The sequence below is a fragment of the Calypte anna genome, chromosome Z (genome assembly GCF_003957555.1).
Source record: "Calypte anna isolate BGI_N300 chromosome Z, bCalAnn1_v1.p, whole genome shotgun sequence".
Lineage (NCBI taxonomy): Eukaryota > Metazoa > Chordata > Aves > Apodiformes > Trochilidae > Calypte > Calypte anna.
Genome location: NC_044274.1, coordinates 53315614 through 53336723, shown reverse-complemented (window position 1 = coordinate 53336723; position 21110 = coordinate 53315614). Strand labels below are relative to the sequence as shown.

Sequence of the window (21110 nt, the reverse complement as noted above, 5' to 3'; positions counted from 1 at the left end):
AGGAAGTGTCTGTTCCAGTACCTGTTGAGAAAGATCTGTGGCAGGAAAGAACCTATTCAACAAGTTCTTGGAGTACCTAAAAATTTTAAAAATAAACATGTTCTAAAATTTAAGAAAAAATTAAAAAGACATTAAATGAGATGCAAATGGTGAAGGCCAAATGATTAATGAAAATACAGTAACAAGAGAGGAGTAAGCAAGAAGAGAGTTAGTTGTCTTTGGCTAAACAAGGAAGAAATAAGTCTGAATGCTTCTTTTCACTGTGTCTTTAGCACAGCAGCCAACTTTGATCATACGGTTATATGTGATCAGTGACAGAAAAAAGCTTTCAGGTACAGAACAAGCACTTAGAGCCTACTTAGATAAATTAGGTGCATTAAAATAATTTGAACTTGATAGAATTCACTGAAACATATACAGTAGGCTAAAGCAGTCTTAGAGACTTCATTTTAATTAACATAAAAAAAGGTAACTAAATGTTTTAAGGGAATTGTTTGTGAAAGCAGGGTTCCTGGGAATCTGTTTACTGGTTATCTTTTATTGAATTTGCAGACTAAAACAATATACCAGACAGGGAAGGGGAAGGAAAAAAAATATTAAAGAAAAATGTGAAAATGTATGTGCTAAAGCAAAGAGCTGTATGGGCTCAATGTCTTCCCTTCTGCCGTTCCACATAGACTTTTACTGATCTGATTCAGTTGAAATTGGAAGAAAATTCTTCATTTTTTTTAGGTTAGTTTTGTGCTGGGTTGGTAAATTGAGTCAGTTTGTGGAAGTTAAAAGCCAGGTCAAGGTAAACAGAATATGATTATTGGGAGATCTTAGGGAAAAAACATTGTAGTAAATGGTTTGCATCTCTTGATAGCACTTAGTTTGTATCACTTGATAGCACTTAGGCAGCTTAAAATCTAGGAAACATAATAAGTAGAAAGCTGAAAGCAAGTTATAGTGACATGCTATTGAAAAAGACTAAAGTGTACTGTAAAGCGTACAAAAATAGGCTGTTGTACGTAGGATGGTCTCATTTTCTGTTCAGTCTGACCAGGCCTTCAGACTTAATCCTTTGCCCAGTTTTGGTGATAGCACTTAGAAAAAAGATAGAGGGCATCTTAAGGGAGCCCAGAGGAGAGCAATAAAGTTGGTTGATGGTCTGGAATGCATAATATAGAGGTGACTTTGTAAAAAGTGCCATATTGTGATTATCAAGAATGTTAAAGTGCATGAAGGAGTGGAAATTATTCCAAGTCATTTGTGTGAAGGAGACAGAAAATAGGCTTCAATTGCAGCTGAAGAGATTTATCTTAAATATTAGGCAAAACATCATAAAGCCAAGTATTGGAATAAATGGCCTAAAAAGTGGAATTTTTTCATAGCAGGTGAGACAAATGGTTCTTAGAACTGATGTAGAAAAAGTTGAACCTGTGTTTTGGGAGGAATGGGCTTATATGGCCTGTTTTTCAAGACTCTATGAAGCACAGATGAATACAAAATAAGGTAATTATGTGACCTGGAAGAATGTTCTGATGGGGAGGAAAAACTAAACATCTTGTTAACAATGATAGGAGTTAGGTGGAAGCATCACCATAATCGATGTATTCACAATCACTGTGAGTCTTTAAATCAAGAAGTTAAAATAAAGGCTTGGTTGTAGGTCTGCCAAAATAACTCAGTAAAGCAGTACTCTATTTACATTTTGCTTTCACTTCAAATAACTTACTCTGGTTGTCTAGTGAGTTATTTTGTCTATATCAGAAACAGAGAATGTCAGTGTCCTAATTATGTTTCTGTTTTTGAGGAAGTCTGGCATAAAGGAATGTAATTCACCATGTGATCAAAGGAAGTAAAAAATTTTCTGATGACAGAGAATCTAGTATTGGAAAATCTACACCGAAAGAATAAATGTGAAGAAACCTCATTAATCATAACTGGTATGGCTACATTTAGCTAAAATGAACATGCAGTGCTTTAAGGTGATGACTGTAGGACAGATGGGAGATTTACTTTATAGCTGGCATATAGTTTGGATTATAAAAAACTCTGGATTAAAATAAGAACAGCTGTGATTAAGAGATGAGTTTATGACACCAGACATTTAAAAATGGTACCAGAATTTACTGAGTGCTGCCACATGGTCTTTTCTTTAGCCATTCAGCTATAAAATACATAAATGGTCCTGCCTAGCTTTGGATGCACAATGACAACCATAGCATAAAACAGACATAAAATTGCCATAAATACTGTTTATTTTGTCACAAGAAATTGGTGAAACCAGTATAACTAATTTTGAAGTGTTAATCAGTGAGGGAAAACATGTATACAAAATACAGAGTTGTGGTCACAAATCTCTTCTGTAAAAAATCTAGTGTTGCAAAAAATAATGGCCCTGTACCATAACCATGAGTATTCTTTGGCAAAAGATTTTGTATATAAATAAATAGAAGACTTAATCTCCTATAGCTGCTTCTAAAGGATTTCTGTGGTTTGAAATAAAATCCATATAGCTAGGTGAATAAACAAAACTTTTGTTTGTTTGTTTTCTTCATCCATACTTTGCTATTTTTGATACCTCTAAATCCTTTTCCAGCTCTTAGTTTGGATTTTATTTCAGAACAGCAGCAATTGAAATAGAACCAAGTAGAGATTCAAACTTCAAACTTAAATAAATTCTTCTAATCTGTCCTTAAAAGTCAGAAGTCAGATTGTCCTTGCTAATTTAGCTGGACAATAGTTCACTTGTTACTATGGCCAAAATTCAGACTAAAAGGGAGGAACTGAGCTTCCAAATAATGGAGACATTTTAACATGTAGTCTTTTGCAGCATTCTACAAGACACATGGTTATTTAAAGTTCTATATGCTGTTTTTAGTAAGTAGATTAATTAGTAAGGAAGTAGATTTATTTAGTAAATAAACAGACATGTCTAAATTTGTTCAGTAGTGAAACTTTCTGTCTTTATGGAATCAAGAATAAGAAAAGCATATTCTGTAGCTTGGGATGCTGCGTCCACATTTATGACATACATAAAAATCTAAGTTTCTAGAAATACATTTTAGATTTGTCAGGGAAAAGAGAAGTGGTTTTGTTTTCTTATTAAAGTAAATAAAATGCATCGAAGTACACATAGGAATCCACCTAAGGTTTTCAAGAGGTTAACACTAATGATGCTTAACACATGCTTAAGCACACATGCTTAAATTGCAATCAAAATATAATAAGGTAGTGGAACTATCTCATGTTATCCTGTTGGCTTCCTGTATCTTCACTTAAGCTGCTGACAAAAGTTATGCTGATGCTGGCAGCATTAACTGGCACTTGCTAAAGATTTCTTCCTATAATAATGGAGTCTTCCTGATTAGTTAACACATTTTATATAAAGTTTGTAAGTATAAAAGTTTAAAATGGTTAATTACCACGTTTGGATTCTACCCACTGTATTTTAGAAATCATTCTCCAGATGTCCCTTCATAAACCTATCAATTTGTTGTCATTTGAATTGTACAAAATTCTTTTCATGTATGGAAAGAATGAGTACAGTTGCATGATAGGTACATTTCTGGTAAAGGATGAAAGAACTTGAAGACTTCACGAATATGATTGGAAAGTTGAAATCTTAATAGAAATTTCAAGAAAAAGGTTACATCTGCATTAGTGTTTCACTGCAGACTAAATGTACACCATGCTGGAAGGTACATTCCAGGAGCATACCTGATGAGCTTCAACTGTTAATTTAAAACAGACTGCCTCCAGAATATGTACTAAGCATATCAGGGCGTAAATTTAACACATTTTGTAGAATCACAGAATGTTAGAGGTTGAAAGGGACCTAGAAAGATCATCTAGTCCAACCCCCCCTTGCCAGAGCAGGGTCATCTACAGCGGGTCACACAGGAACATGGCCAGGTGGGATTTGAATATCTCCAGGGAAGGAGACTCCACAGCATCCCTGGGCAGCCTGTGTCAGTGCTCTGTCACCCTCACAATGAAAAAAATCTTTGTAATATTTACATGGAACCACGTATGCTCCAGTTTATAACCATTGCTCTTTGTCCCATTTTTAGTCACCCCTGAGAAGAGCTTGACTGCATCCTCCTGGCACTTGCCCCTTACATGTCTATAAACATTGATGAGGCCACCCCTCATTCTTCTCCAAGCAGAAGAAACCCAGCTCCCTCAACCTTTCCTCATAAGGGAGATGTTCCACTTCCTTCATCATCTTGGTTCCTCTTTGCTGGACTCTTTCAAGCAGTTCCCTGTCCTTCTGGAACTGAGGGGCCCAGAACTGGACACAGTATTCCAGATGCAGCCTCACCAGAGCAGAGTGAAGGGGGAGGAGAACTTCTCTTGACATACTAACCACCCCCCTTCTGGGACCCCCCCCAGGACGCCATTGGCCTTTTTGGCCACCAGAGCACTTTGTTGGTTCATGGTCATCCTTCCATTCAGCAGCACCCACAGATCCCTTTCACCTCTGCTGCTCTCCAGCATCTCAGTCCCCAACCTATACTGGTACCTGGGGTTGTTCCTTCCCAGATGTAAGATTTTACACTTGTCCTTGTTGTAATTCATTAAATTTCTCCCTGCCCAACACTCCAGTCTGTCCAGGTCCCTCTGAAGGACAGCACAGCCTTTGGGGGTGTCAGTCACCCCACTCAGTTTTGTGTCATCAGCAAACTTGCTGATAGTGCACTCTGTTCCCTCATCCAGGTCATCAGTAAATAGATTGAATCCCAGTTCTGACCCTTGAGGGACTCCACTAGAAACAGATTTCCAACTGGACCCCGTCTCTGGCTTCTGTCCTTCAACAGAAGGTGAAGGTGTCAGATCCACCTCACTACTCAGTCATCCAGGGCATATGCCTTCAGTTTAGCTCCAAGGATGCTGTGGGAGATGGTGTTAGATGCCTTACTGAAATCAAGATATACTATGTCTACTGCTCTGCCATCCTGCATCAACCTGGTTATATCCTCATAGAAGAAAATCAGGTTGGTCAGACATGACTTCCCCTTAGTAAAGCCATGCTGACTGCTCTTGATAAGCCTCTTGTCCGTGATGTGCCTGGAGACAGCATGAAGAATGAGTTGTTCCATCACCTTTCCAGGGATGGAGGTGAGGCTGACAGGTCTGTAGCTACCAAGGTAGCTATGTTTCTTGCATTTCTTGAAGACTGGAGTGACATTTGCTCATCTCCAGTCCTCAGGCACCTCTCCTGTTCTCAGTGACTTACCAAAGATGATGGAGAGCAGCCAAGCAATGACATCCACCAGTTCCCTCAGGACCTGTAGGTGCATCCCATCAGGACCCATGGACTTATGGATGTCCAGCCTCATTAACTGATCCTTAACCCAGCCCTCATCAACCTAGGCAAACTCATCTTTTACCCTGACTTCTCAGCAGCCTTAGGGGCTTGGGACTCCTGAGGACATCCTCCACCAGTACAGAGAGAGGCAAAGAAGGTGTTCAGCAATTCCACCTTCTTTGTATCCTCTGTCACCAGGGCACCCACCTCATTCAGCAGTGGGACTAAATTGCCTCTACATTTGCACCTGTTTCATAGCATTGTTGGGTAATGCTGAAGTACCCATAGTTTTCCTGTCTTTTGTGAATTTCACTAGAGGTGACCCAAAGACACAGATAATAGTTCAGAGCTAACTGCCGGAGTTTTTGAAATGATTGAATTTATTTGCAGTTATGGCAAAGCTTTTTTTTTTTTCATCATGGTTGGTTGGAGATAAAAGCTGCTCTCTTCAGTTTCACTTTTTCACTCTAGCCAGATCCTCAGATGTACCTCTAAATTTTGTTGGAACATTTCAGTTTTGAAGCATCAGTTTTGAGGAAGACACAGATTAAATTTAGAATATATGTTAGACAGATTAAATAGCAGCTTGTGACTTCTAACTTCATAATGCTGCTGTCCTGTTGGAATAGAAATTAAAGAAGCATGATTTCATTGAGCAAAGACCTGTAAACTTTCGTAATAATATTAATTGGGAAAACATATGGAGTTGTAAATATTTTAAAGTTATATTAAAATTTGCGTGGTATTGTATCTTAAAGCTCACTTTTGTCTGCGTAACATCACGTCACTGTGTTGTACTTTATGGTTGCTGTGATACCAAAATTGAAGTAGGACAGGGTATTTAGACTGTATCCTACAAATATTAGAAAAACATTGTTAGAAAAATATGGATTTATTAATTTACCTGAAATAAAAGTAAATGTCATTAAATACTAGATTGTGGTACAGGAATTATTTGAAGGAGGGCAGAAAACGTGTGGAAAATGTAATTGAAAACAAATTAAAAGTCATTAGGGGATGTTAAAAGGTTATTTCCTTGATATTAAGGAAAAATAATTTAATGCACAAACTCATAAAATAAAGAAATCGTGAAAGCCACAAAACTGAAAAATATTTCAGGTTTGTATTAGGAGACAAACTGAATGTGACTTTGAATTGTATGTGGCTGTGATTGTGTGGTTGTTGCTACACAAAGGCATTAAGGCATTATAAAAGCAAAGTTGTATTATAGCAACAAGTTCTAAATACCACCAAAATGATACTGAACAAGTGGATACAATATCTATTTAGGTAAATAGGTAACAGTTTACCTATTCCCCACTAGCTGCCATGTAAGAAATTGCATTTATTTAAAACAGATTACTGTCAGGAAATTAATGTGTATGCAGCAGGAGATTTTTTCCATTGATCTTTGCCTATCGTTTTGGGGAATGTGGGACAGAGAGCAAGTTTTGTCATGTTGTATAAGGTATGTCTACACAGATGGTGCAGACACTTGCACAGGGTCTGCCTATGTTCTGAGCAGGCTGCATTAGGAAGGAATGCTAATTCAGAGGCTATGTAACTCCATTAATATGATTCTGTGCCTGATTAGTTGAACACTGCATCTCAGCCAAAACTTGAAACTGTAGTGGAAGAAATTCACTGAAGATTGAAGAACTGTGGAATAAGGCCTAGGTCACACTGGACTTTTTGCAGGGTAAGGGCTAATTCTGGCAGGATGCTAGTGAACAGACACCACAGGCAGCAGCACAAGACATATTTTTATGTTCGCTGGTACATCTTTATTACTATTGGTACCACATTTAGTATAACTACTTTAAATTGTTCATCTTATTTATTATGCCTACCTTATTTTTTTCTCTACTCTGAGAGAGGAGTAATTAAGAAAGACTGGGGGGCCTGGGATGTGAAAATTTAAAGTTTACATTGTTTCAAGATGATAGAGAAAAGAACTAAGTCCCTCTGTACGTGTTTGATTATAACCAGCCTTCCAATTTGTGAATAAGATTGTTGACTATGCCAGACTGCTGTCAAGACCTTACTTTAAATAAGATGTTTTTCTTTCATGTGACATTTGCTGTAGTCATGCCAGAAATTACATCAAACATTATAATTTGAGTACTGAATTACTTCAGTATTTTGAAGTACTTAATCAAATATTTGAAAGATATACTTTTGAAAGGTCTATAGTGTAAACCTGTGAACATACTTAAATGAAATTTGCTTTAGAGAAATACCATCTGCCCAGTTGTTTAAATATATGCTGGTTTTAAATAGTAGTATTTAAGAATTAGTGTTTTCATTTTTCTTATTGGAACATTTTTGTAAACTTTCTGATAATCTGTGGATGGTGGAATTTAGTTTTCACACATAAGAAAACAAAAGCTATGAAAATACAATCTGAGAAGTGAAATCTAAAAACGTATAAAAATTAAGAATTCTACTAAGGTGTGAAATATTTTCTGCTTTGTTTTTAATTATGGTATGGGAATGAGTGAAGATTTTTAGATTTTAAAAACTCTCAAAATTTAGCAAGGATCCCAGTTTAAGTTTAGATTTTATTGCTGTTTTTTTTTTCTCAGTCTCATAAAACAATACCCACAATCTACATTCAATCTCTGTTCTGCTGAAGTAAATGCTTTTTCCTCTAATTTCTCTCTGTCTGCAAAAGAAAAGAGAACACTGTAAGCCAGCTTTGATTTTAGTAGTAATCTTAAGAATGCACTCGAAGTCAACTGAATTAGAAAATGAACTACATTTTTGATTGGAACCATGTACCTAAAAGCTTCCAATGTTCAGAATGGATTCACTAGAGCCTTACACTGCTGCGTATAAAGTTTTTCACTGTTTTACAGATCAGTGAGCTCTGCTCTTCCAAAGACATGTTTTGATCCCTTAGGAATGGACTTCGTGATCTTAAGTCTTTTCGAACCAGAACAATCCTGTGATTCTGTGCATTACTTGTAAGATTTTATTATTTGAGTTGGCTAAATGAAAGAGTTTGTTAGAGAACTGTTGCTTTTCTTTCACTGTAGCAAACTGAAAGTCCAGTAATCTGTCCAACCCTGGCAGCTCATTCTGTAAGCAAATCTATTCAGTTACTGACAGTAAGTATTTCCTGATTCTTACCTAACTTCTAAGCAAACAGTGGCTCTTCAGGAACTTTGGCAGACCAGAGCTATTGTCATAGTAACTGAATAGCACTTAAATGTGCAAAGAAATCCACAGGTAGAATTAATTCTAAACAAAAACATTCTTTCAAACACAACATTGTTTCATAATTTATTTTATAATATATTAATTTTTGTACTATTTCAATTTCTTTTTCATAGAAATAGTTTTTATTTTCATAGATTTAAACTAATATAAACTAATATTTAAACAAATAAAATGTATTTAAATTAAAAAATAGCATATTCTGGAAGAAGCATGTTATCTGTATGAGGTCATAATTACAGAAGGTGGATCTGTGTTGTCAATAGGTCATTTCTGATAAGAATTCCATTTTAAGCTATGAAATATTAAGGCATATTAGAATTTCTTATGAAATTCATTAGAGGTTTGTCTTGAAATGAAAATAGTTTTTCCTTTCAATATTTGAATCCCACTAAGATTTCAAAATCAGTGCTGAATATTTCTGTGATTCCAGAATATAAACTGACTATTGTTGAGTAGGTGAACATGCAGTGTACTACACAAGTACAGAAATGTATTTTGGACCTCTTAATGAGCAAAAACATTCAGTAATAACTTATTTCATTTTAAACAATGAGTTATCCAGGGTTTTTCATGTATAATAACCCACTATTATACATGCAGAGTGCATTACAAGAGTTAATGGGATTGCTTCCATGAAGTTCAGCATATAGGGAATGTTTCAAAACATAAGTTACTTAAGTCTATTTGTGTAAAATCTTCGTGCTAGTTGTGCCTCATCAAAGAAAAAACATGTCTTTCTTATGGTAACATTAAACCTTCAGAAACAGCATATGTTTTTCTCTGTTACAATATGTATTGTTTCTGCCCTTCCAAAGATTAGTGTTTCTCGTAATTCTTTCAGCAAACTAAGTTGGTTCTTTTTCCAACAAGTGTGCTGTTATGCACAGCTGCATTATCTCTTTCTTAAAAAGGAAACAAAATCTCTACATCTTTTACAGATTCTACCTTCTCTTTTACAAGGACAGTCATTATTACAACGTTTGCCAAAACTGATACAAATAATCAAATTGTAGTATAACAAAGTTACTTTTCCACTTACTGTGGAAAACAGTGTACATACTGTCCGAAATACATTTGTCTCAAATTGTAACCCTATCTATGCCTCAGTTGGTGTAAATGCAAAGCCAAAAAACCCCACCTGCAATGCTAGAAATTAAGTCCAGTCATTAGGGCCAATATGAATGTCAGCATAAGCAATGACCATACTTTTCTGATCAACAACAGAATTCTGATCATAGAACTCATACTTCCTGGTTTTCATAAAGTGGAACATTAAATTCAGTTGCAGTTACTGAAGTTCACCATATCTGATGCAACTTTTCTTGAGTATTCATCATGCCATTAAATTTACCAGGTGCTTCAGGAATTAAGCTTAAAAAAACCTTTGTCACGTTTTCTCTTTTGGTCCACTTCCTACTTAAGGCTTGATCCGAAGCCATCCAGACTCTCATTCAGTACAGTTCAGCACTGTACTGAATTGAGTTTGCATCTCTTTGTTATACTTCTGCATTTTTAAAAAAACTGAGATCATTTGAACTGTTCCTAATTTATGTGTGAGCAAAATAGACCCTTTTTCTTTTTTTTTTTTAATCAATCTCTTCCTTTCTGGAATCTTCCCTTAGTTTCAGGCTATCATTGGAAATCATGTCCCAGAAACAAAGTGTTAGGCTATATTACACCATCAGGTTGGCATCTGTTACTCCTTAAAGGAGTATTTCAGAATAGAAGAATCTATGTGAAAGAAAGTAAGTTAGTTAAATGCTAGATTTTGTCACAGTGAGATTAGGGAATTGCTGGCAGTAACTCAATCTAGCTGAGGTAAGCAGTGGTGTATGTACAAATTCTGTTAAAAGTAGGATAAAGTTTATTTCAATAAAGATGGTTGTATTTTTTTTCCGTTCATCTTCCTTATGGGCAGACTGTACACAGCAATTTCTTCAAACTTTCTTTACCTAGTATTTCCAATTGTGATGAGATGCCTCTGGGGCACAAGTGTGCATGATCTCTGTAACTTACACTAGCATCTTCTGCATCCTGCAATACTTAAATAGGACATTTAATTATTATTTTAATGTTGTGCATCTATATCATCTCTCTTTCATTTTTGTCATTCATGATTTGGCTATTTCAGCCTACAAAACAGGAGAAGCTGGGAGTTGTTGATAGGCAATGTTTGTCTATATTTGTCTACTCCTCAGCAAATAGTCACAGAATATTAATACACATAGCATTTCAGCTGCCTTAACAAAGGTCTTCAGAAATTAAGGCAATAAACGTGTTAAAGGAATTTCAACAGTTTTCATTTCTCATCTTAACATCAGTGGTTTTATTTCTGCTACCCTGCTTTTCCTGGCTCCATAGTAAAATAAAACAGAAACAAAATTTTTTGGACTCTGTCTGCCCGGTATAGTGTTGTGTTTTCCATTTCAGCAAGTAGCAAATCATTCTACTTGCTGAGAAAGTAATACATTATTTTACTCTTGTGCATCTATATCATGTCTTTCATTTTTGTCTGAAAAAGTCCTCTTGGATTGAAGAGTATGAACCTTAAAAATTTTAATACCAATTTAATGATCCTTGTACTTTTCTGCTGGATCAGCAAGCAGACCTAAGTTTGTCAAGCTTGATGTAAAGGGCAAGTCCACCATAGAGTGCAGGTCTTCTTTTTCTTAGCTCAGTTGCAAAAGATTTGAAGGGGCTCTGGGATGCTGACTGGGAGATATGAAGTGTTGCCAGTGATCTATTTTAACATTTTAAAAGGCTTCTTCCCACCAAGAAGTGCCCCCTCTAGATAGTCCATTTTGCTTGCTAACTACCTGGGTTTCTTCATACAGACACTAAATAATTTCTTGGAGAATTGCCACTCATTAAAACTGAGTATTTTCTTTACATTAGAATATAGACAGTCTGGTTTTGGAATGATTGTTTGTAGTTTTCAGAAGTTTTAGACTGTGTTTAAAACCCCTTTATTTAGGGGCTCTTGAAAATCCTATTGTATTATCTGCTTTTAATGCAGAGTAATAGGTCTTAAGACCTCATGGAGAAATACAGGCATGTCTTTAGGTCTTTATACTGAAAGGTGCAGAAATGTGAAACATGAAAGTATATAACCATTATAGCTGATTCACTCTTAAGTTAGTTCTGATGCATCTCATTATCTTGTGTCTGACTTATGAAAAGGCTTTCAGAGGAAGAAGAGAGAATGAAGTTAAGGATTAGAAAAACTCTTGACTGGCAAAGATCAAGAAATATACTGAAATTCAAATTATTTGCATTGACACTAAGTGACAACTATGTGAATTTGGTAAAAATACACAAACAATACAACTGCAGCGGAGTTTAACCTATTTGTGTGAGAATTATATTTGAGATGTACTAGATTAAACTAAAACTTTAGTGAAAAAACATCAAAAGATTAAGGATTACATCTTCTGTAAATACCACATATGTATATCAAAGATTGGATCACAGGTTTAAATGTTTATGGCCAGCCTGAGGCTGCAAAAAGTAGTGTTTTGTCTGTAGTGAGAATGGAGTGTGTCTGTTAGTAGAAGAAGCTGAGGTAACAGGGGGAAAGATGGAGCTAAGCCATTACGATTTTTACTTTTATATTGTAATTTGTTATTCTGTTCAGTTCATCTAATACTATGCTGCATAAGATTTCATGGCAATTTTATTTCATTCATTCATTCAGCTGTTCGTTCATTCATCCCTAAAAGACTCTGTGTATGCATTCATTTTTTCTGGTCATTCTATGTCAAGTTTTTTTTCTTTTTCTCTTGCCAGTAGTCTATTCTTCATTATATCCAACCTGCCAAGTAGAAAACAGGAAAAAAACAGCCCTGAATGGTATTATGTATGATTGCTGTTTTTTCCTGCTATTCTTTAAATACAGGCACGCAATATATAAATTGGGATAAAAGGAAAGTGAAATATTTTGTTTGTAGAAATATGGAAACAAATTATATGTAGATAAAGCATTACAAATATATTTCCTCTTATTATGAAATACAATGTTTAGAAACTTAAAAAAGTTTAGGTGAGAGGGAGATTTAGTTTGGAATCAGAAATTTCCTCTGTATAGCTGACAGCAGTCAACTAAAAAAACCTGATAAAGGATTTTATCTTGATTCATAGTTTGTAAGGGTGCATATCCTGAGATATGTTGGAACTTTTTCCTTCATGAATACTTTCTGTACATCGCTTGTAATGGTTTTCTTCTTTTATTCCTCCTCAGAAATAACCTGTAAATATGTGTAAATAAATTTCAATTCTATGAAGTCAATATGTGAAATGCCTTCATGGTATTCAAGAGGAAGAAAATGCTGGAAGGATTGTGTTGATCAATTTTCAAATTGAATTTGACCTCAGTTTGTCATAGCAGTTGCTATTCGGCAGAAAAGGAAACTGTTAAATAAAGATGGAGAGCAACTCTTTCTCAAGAAGCTCACAAGTATACTTCATTACAACAGGTTTTTCTTCAGATTCACAAAATGAGACTGCGTTTACTCTGAAAATGTTACAGAATTTTTCCCGAGATCAAGCATATTACTTGTGGCTATTTCAGCCTACAAAACGGGAAAAAGTTGGAACTTGTCAATAGGCAATGTTTGTCTATGCTTGTCTGCTCTTCAACAAATAGTCACAGAATATTAATACACATAACAGTTCATCTGCTTTAACAAAGATCTTCAGAAATGAAGGTAATAAACTTGTTAAAGGAATTTCAACAGTTTTCATTTCTCATCTTAACATCAGTGGTTTTATTTCTGCTACCCTGCTTTTTCTGGCTTCATAGTAAAATAAAACAGAAACAAAAATTTTTGGACTCTGTCTGCCCAGTACAGTGTTGTGTTTTTCATTTCAGCAAGTAGCAAATCATTCTACTTGCTGAGAAAGCAATACAACTGAAACATTTTGTGCAAGTGTTTTCCTTGGTATTTCAAGAAGTCAGATATTATCTCAAAAATGATACTAAATCATCAAACCAAGTTTCATTTGCTTAACCAAATATGTTTCCTTATTCAGAGGAGGAAGCTGCTTCAAACAATGCTGTTGAAGAGTACCTTCAGGAGAAAAGAAAATATGAAGACAAGCGGAAGCAGCAGCCAAAGAGAGGGGTTTCTCGTGAAGATCAGGTAATAGTTTGACGACCTGGGGAAAACAGTTACAGGAAAATTTCAGAAAATGTTTCTCTCTTCATTAAAAAATGTTATGCTTCATTTTCCATTCAAAGTATCTTACTATTTATAAAAATAATACGTGCACTTCTGTCTCCAGTTGTGATTACCCAGGTAGATGGGTATGTGAAGTTTCAGTGTGTGCAAGATGTGGAAAATACTATTAGCTTAAAATCTGTGCAGGACATCAAATACATTTGTTTGTAAGTGTATGTCAATTCAGCTACAAAGATGTTCGTATCAGCTCTTGAAGCGATAGGAGATTGGAAACTTGAGGCTTAGTAACGTCAAAGCAGCAGCTGGCAAACCGTTAATATATGTGGCAAGCTAATTGAGCTCCAAACTAAGAAATCCATGGAAATTTTGTACGTTAAAAAGCCCATTAACTCGAAATCTGTTGGCAATGTGGTTCAAAGGACTTAAAACCTTTTCTAATGAAGTTCCTATAAGCCCTGTCCCAGACATGATAGGTAACAAGATACAATGACAGGGATGTGTATTTTAGCAGATCTTAATGCGTGTTTATGTAACCCTGCTGGCTACTATTTGAAAATAATTAATCAAGTTCTCCATAATCCATTTCACTTTTTGAGAGTCTCTTTCAGCCTTGCATCCCTCCTACCTGGCCCTACATCTCAATACCATTTTCCATACTGTGTACAAGAGTTAAAGAAGAGGAGGAAGTATACATACTAGATAATGGAAGTCCTAATCTTACAGTTATTCAAGGGTCAGTTTATAAAGTTATTTGATCCAGAGTATAATCACTCACTGAAAAAATGCCTACTAAGATATTTTGAAATTATTTCTATCACCAGATCTATTCACAGGAATGCTGGCTCCAGAGAACTTTAGACAAGACACAAGGAATGTGGCCTTGGTTGGTCACAATTTCATGAAAAAAAAGTTTGTTTTCTTGTGATGGGCTAGGCAGTCTCATATGTTTCCAGGGGTTTGTTTGCAATAGTATGGAAAGCTGTAGAACTTGAATGATTTGCAGGCCCAAATATCTTTGAAATTTTCCTTTCTCCCATCTTAAACTTAAAATTAAACAGAAAATAAAGAAAACAGATGCAAAGAACCCTCCAAAACCTGCCTTTGGCACTGCTAAAATATGTTTTTGAAAGAATTCAAAAGCCAGGAAACTCCTAAAGTTAAGATTGCTCCCAGAAGGAAATTGGATTCCAATGAACACTTCTGGTATTTCCTATTTCTGTTTTCTATTCTTGTTTAGTTTTTATTCTCTTAAATTTGAAAAACTTGACTAAACAAAACTAAGCAGCCATACAGAGGTGTTTTACAACATAGGTGGCCAACATATCACCTACAGATCAAATGTAGTCTGCCACATAAATTCAGTCAAGCACTTATTCCCTGATGCTTGCCCTTCCAGGAATGTCTCAAATATCAACAAGATGATGTTGGCTATGCATATTATTCTTATGGTCTCCCCCTTTCATTTTTAAGAGCCCCCTGTCCCACCACAGGGCTCAAGCTTGTATTATTAGAATCTCATTCTAGGTGATCAGAGGCAAGACCTGTAGTACAATCTTCAGGTGGCATCTGAGATTTGATGACTTCATTGTAGCTGAAAAACAGGGCAATGTCAGCTGGACAATAAAATGCTGAATATAAATCAGTATGAGCTTAATGTATGTAACATGAGAAATTGTATCTGTGCAATTAGTCAAGGTGGTTCATTGCCTTTGAATCAAAAGCTTTGAATTTTTTTCAGTGTTGGTACATAATTTAAAAGATCAGCAATGTAAAGTTTGTAAACGTCAGTCAAACTGAAATTTATACAATTCTGTGCCGTAAGAAAATAGCAGGTACAAACAATCTGTTGTCAGCAGTCAGTGCTGTTTAGTCAGCTGTTACGTAAGCAGTCACAAATTTTTGTTCCTTAAGTATTTCTTCAAGCATTTTCATTTAACTAGACAGCCAGACAAGTTCTCTTTCCCAGCTGTGGGGCACTCTCCCTGCTTGCACTTGCTGTCTCAGCTTTGCTTGTTCACTGTCCCTTGTTCTCTCTGTGAGTACTCTCAATGCACCCCACTGTCTCTTGCTGTCTCACTTGCCTTTTTACAGTGTTTCTTTCAAATTTACATGAAACATCACTCTTCCATCTCATTGTGCTATCTCTCAAAATAATAATGGTTTAAAGATGTTGTGTATACCTATTGTTGTGTATAAACGTATATAATTCCTCTCAAACTGTATTTGATTTCAGACACTGGCACTGTTGGACCGATTTAAATCAAAGCTAACCCAGGCAATTGAAGAAACTCCTGAAAATGAGGTTTCTGAACCTGAAGTAGATAACGACGAAGGATGGTGAGTTTTTCGGATTTGGGTTTCTGTTCTTATTGATGGAAATTGTACTGCACTGACGTAGTCTCAATGTTAAGCATGTAATTTAAAGAGTAGCAGAAACACTGAATGAGAAGCCAGATTCTGCAGCAGAGGTCAGCGGAAATGTACTGGTTTAACAATCTGGAAAAAAAGGTGGACATTTTGCTTTGTATAGTTTTAAGTCCTACTAAAACTGTGTTGAGTGTGAATCATATGAAGACTGATAGACTCATGTGAAGTGTATGGTGACCCCAAGGAACACGTTCCAGTACAGGAAGCCACTTACACCATGTTGTCTTGTTTTCATTTTCCATCCAAAGAATACACCTTAGGTAGGGAAGGAGGTAAAAATCAATATGATTTCAAGTGTCATCCTGAAGTCCTAGACTGCAACTGTTACATGATAATAAAAATATGCCCATAAAATAACTGTGGGGGAGGGGGCAGGGGGGGAAAGTACAAAAAAAAAGGTAACACAAGTTATCAGAGCTACAGCCAAGCTGCCACCTTCTAAAAGCTAGCAGTGGTTGCTACAATTGCTTGGAAACCTAAATTTCACAGTGATACAAATTTATCTTTTCAGTGTCTTTACGTTATTGGCATATTTAAGATAACTATAGTGACTTCACATTTTAAATTTCCTTCTTAATTCCAATGTACTCCTCAAAAGACAGTAGTTCTACCTTATTTGATTTTTATTAAAAATAATTACTGTATCACATATGCATATGTGAAATGCACAACTTATGTTATTCCTCCAGGCCATTTTGTAGGTCACAGTTGTTGTTTTTATGGGAAGTAAAAGCCTGCCAATATGCTTTGCTCTACTGCCAGGGTGTGTTATCTGAGGTAAAATGATTGCCTCTAAGACATTTTTATGTATCCACATGAGTGGCCACACATTGAGGTATAATGTTCATTTTCTGTCAAGATAGAAACCATTACGGATTTGTTATGTTTTCCTTTATTTGGCAAACTTCTCTCTGCATATTTGGCTGAGCTGCTGTATTGGCATGGAGCATAGCAGACATTTGGGCACTTTTCAGCAGGGTTCTACTTTTTATACAAGAAAAAAAGAAGAAATACGAGTCTATTGTAAACAGTGTGTATGGTGTTTGATAATTATTACCAGATTTTACTGTCTAAGAAGGCGTCTGAGGAAGTGTCATGAAGAGAGCTGAACAGAAATGCATAGTACTAAGTTTTAACATAAAATTGTGGAATCTTTGCTGAGACATTCTATTGCAAACTCTACTGATATGTTAGAATGATTATTCTGCTGAAATCAAAATCTCATTTTCCCATCAGAATTCAAAAGTGTTAAAATAAGTATGGTACATGCTTCCAGAAGGGATACTAATTAACAGTTAAAATGTATACAAACAAATAGACACATTTTTATAACATCTGGTACCTCAGGAAGATGATCCTGATCCAAGTTCATCTAGGTGCCGTCGTATTGCTTATGCTTTTTTTTAACAATAATTTATCAGCTGTCTTCGGTACTGTTCAACTGTTAGTTGTTCTTTATTTGCTTATAGTCCAAATAAGAAAGAGTCACATGCATGACTTTATTGTTCTCTTTCACAAAGGTTCTACAGAGTGCAGCAGAGGTAGGTAGGGAGGATCTGGCAGAACTCTCTCACTCATTCTTGGCTCAGAGTCTTACCCAAGAAGACTTTTCCCCAAAAATGATGAGATCCATCACAGCAGTAGTGTGGTTTCATCTGCTTAGAGATTAATAGTATGAAAACCAAGTGGCACAAGATCCAGTTGGAATAATTCATCTACTACTTGGTACTTCCTGTCTGGATTACTGGATAGGTCTGGATTTGAAAGTTAATTTACTGAACCAGTTACACTTTATGCAGAACCCTTCTGCTTTAGAACCATCTCCTTTAGAACCTGGACTGCTGCACACATATATTTGCATTCATGTGACACTCAGCCAGGTTGTAGTGCCATTTCAGAGCTCTGATTATAATGTAAAATAGTTACAGCTATAGTAACCCCAAAGTTCAGTCCTGAGAGTGCTATGACAATTTCTAATAATGAAACTGATCATAGAATCATAGAATTGGCTGGGTTGGAAGGGACCTCAGAGATCATCGAGTCCAACCCTTTTACCACCGTTGCGGTTGCTAGACCATGGCACTGAGTGCCACATCCAGTCTCTTTTTAAATATCTCCAGGGACGGAGAATCCACTACTTCCCTGGGCAGCCCATTCCAATGCCAGATCACTCTCTCCGTAAAGAAATTCTTTCTAATATCTAACCTAAATTTCCCCTGGCACAACTTAAGACCATGCCCTCTTGTCTTGTTGAAAGTCATCTGGCAAAAGAGCCCAACCCCCACCTGGCTACAGCCTCCTTTCAGGTAGTTGTAGAGAGCGATGAGGTCTCCCCTGAGCCTCCTTTTCTCCAGGCTGAACAGCCCCAGCTCTCTCAGCCTCTCCTCATAGGGTCTGTGCTCGAGTCCCTTCACCAGCCTGGTTGATGATTCAGATCCTGTGAACATGGCATAAAAATTTTCCATAAAAAGAATCCATCTATGGGAGAAAAAAATTCAGCTGCATTCAAGTCTATTCAAAGATTGTTTTAGCTAATCTCTGTAAAATATTCTTCTTCAAATAGGGTAAGAGTGTTACTTGGTAATCTGAAACACCCTGCCATCAAGTAATTCTGAAAGTTCTGACTAGTTCATCTCTTTAAAAGCCTGAAATCTGAGACTAGATACAACACTCAGCTAAGTCTTTTTCAGTGTTGAGTGGAAGGATTACTCTGTTTGTCATTGTTTTTTTCATGCCTGATTTCTGATCCCTTCTAAACCACAAATCTTTCCCTACTGAATAGTAGGAAAAAACATTGCACTTTCTGAATTGTGTCGTATTCTACTTCTGTTTACTAAATACTCCAATAAACTTTTAAAACACTTATTCACAAAACTGCATTTTATACATACATTCTTTAATTATGTTCTTCTCCAGTTAAATCTTAAGTGGAAGTGAACTAACCAACCTTACCACATTAATTTTTTCACTTTGACATTAAAGTGTTGCTATCTAATCCTAAAAATAGGGCTCTCCAGCTGAATTTTTACCAGCCTTACATCCTTAAGAAATGTAAGAAATACATATCTACACTTTATCAGATGGAACACCAGTCTTTGTGGAAGAAGTTTCTCTGCTATGAAAATCCACCTGTCATACCCTTAACCAAAATTCTGGACTGTCTTCTGCTCTACTCTCTGAAGAGAGAGAGAGAGAGTAGATTTTTGAAAACAAGCAGAGGCTTCCTGAAACTACTAGACTTATTGACATACTGAAGTATTTCTGTTCTTAGGAGAAATTTTACAGTCCTGACCCTTTTTTCAGCTGATGGAATTTTCTGCAGGAAAGAACCCACCATTTACCTTACGTAAACTCACCAGGGTGCCAAGTCAGCTTACCATATTTCTATAAAGGGTCCCCGTTGTTTGTGCATTCTCACAGATAAAATGCACAAGAAGGTTTATAGTACCATCTTTAAATTTAAAGCTTAGTTGTCAGGATCAAGTAACCCTAATGTCAAATGGAGCAGCACTCCATACCACTGAAAGAAAAATACACTGCACACTAAACCAATCCAGCGTACAGTATCTTAGAAAATCTGGAAGACACATAGCCTAGTGAATTATGGTGATTTTTATTTTTTTAATCACGGATTGATTGAAAAGGTATGATCATCTATACACTTCTAAACAAATTTAAGTTCTTACTTGAAGTGATAATAATAGCTAATCTGCAGGAAATACTAGATGACTAACAGAAGGTATTGGTATATGAACATTGCATTGAGGCAGTATTCTGATTTTGCTTGGAAGGTTTGTCCAAGGTGGTAGTCTGAGGCTTGATAAATATGGTTCTACATTATTGTTACTTTGCCAGTTTGGTTTGATTAAAGATGCCCAATTAATCCTGCTGAACTTTTAATATTCATTGTAGAAACAAATATTAACATGTGAGAGCTGTTACCAGGTGAAGGTGATTATGTGAAGTGCCTTTAAACTATTGTTTTCACTAGGGAAGCAGACGAAGTTTGTATCAGACCCCCAGTTTTATCGTCTGTTGGGGTTTGATCAATTATTTATCCCATATAGACTTCCAGTTGATTTTTTAGTTTGTTTTACAGTGGAGCCCAGTAATTTTTTCTTCATTCTGCATACAGCTAGAAGTTTAAGATTGCTTCTTCTGGACTCAGATCTCATCACTGGCCTCTGTCTGCTTTGAGAAATGCACTTTATAGCCATTTGTACTTTGACTGAGACTTCCAGCATGCTACATAGTTTATTTAATTAAGAACACATGATGCCAGTGCTCCATAAATGAACCACTGCAGTGTTTCCTGTGAAATGTAAGGTGTTAGATGTGAACAAAGCCTCCTAATCTTTAAAAGAAATCAACTTTTTCCTTCCCTATGGAATGCTGTCATAGCTGAAACTGACAAATGTAAATAAGACAGTCACTTAAGTATTTTTGGGAGGATGTCTAGACTCTGAAACTTTCTTATGATATGAAATAACAAAGCCATTCAGCTTTCAGATATACTGTGGTAAAGAAAGAATTAGTAAAATTGGAATTTGGAATAAAGTGATGGTGTTTTCACATGGGTTTTTAGTTCAAAATTGTTACGGTTAGTTGGTGAATCTGAGCTGTTCTAAATGTTGGTTAATTTGAGGTATACGAAAAACGAGCAATTTTTTATAGGTCAAAGTGAGTATGTCAATGCCTGAAAATACCTTTCAACTTACAGTCTAAAGGTTGTGAAAATCATGTGAGAGTATCTCCCATCTCAAACAAAAGGTGTTTTAGATCTTGCTTATTGCATTGTTTTGTGTGCCTTTTTTTGTAATTACTAATGTTGTTATGACTATTTTCATATTAGTTGTTTGTGACAAAATTAAATTAGGATAGCAAAGACTAAAAGCAAGCCAAGTGGCAATTTAGTGTCAGTGTTCCTCTAAATGGTGTTTAGAGTCTTGTGTCTCTTAGAAGCTTTTAAATTTTTCTCCTTCTTAGTG

At 36.0% G+C, this 21110-nt stretch overlaps 1 protein-coding gene across 1 annotated transcript in view; it reads left to right on the top strand.

Annotated features, from left to right (window-relative positions):
- CWC27 (CWC27 spliceosome associated cyclophilin) overlaps positions 1–21110 on the top strand; it is a 103072-nt gene that overhangs the window by 71068 nt on the left and 10894 nt on the right. The window contains exons 12-13 of the mRNA XM_030467266.1: positions 13547–13656; positions 15929–16032. Coding sequence (XP_030323126.1) covers positions 13547–13656; positions 15929–16032 — 214 coding nt within the window. The remainder of the gene's footprint in view (positions 1–13546; positions 13657–15928; positions 16033–21110) is intronic.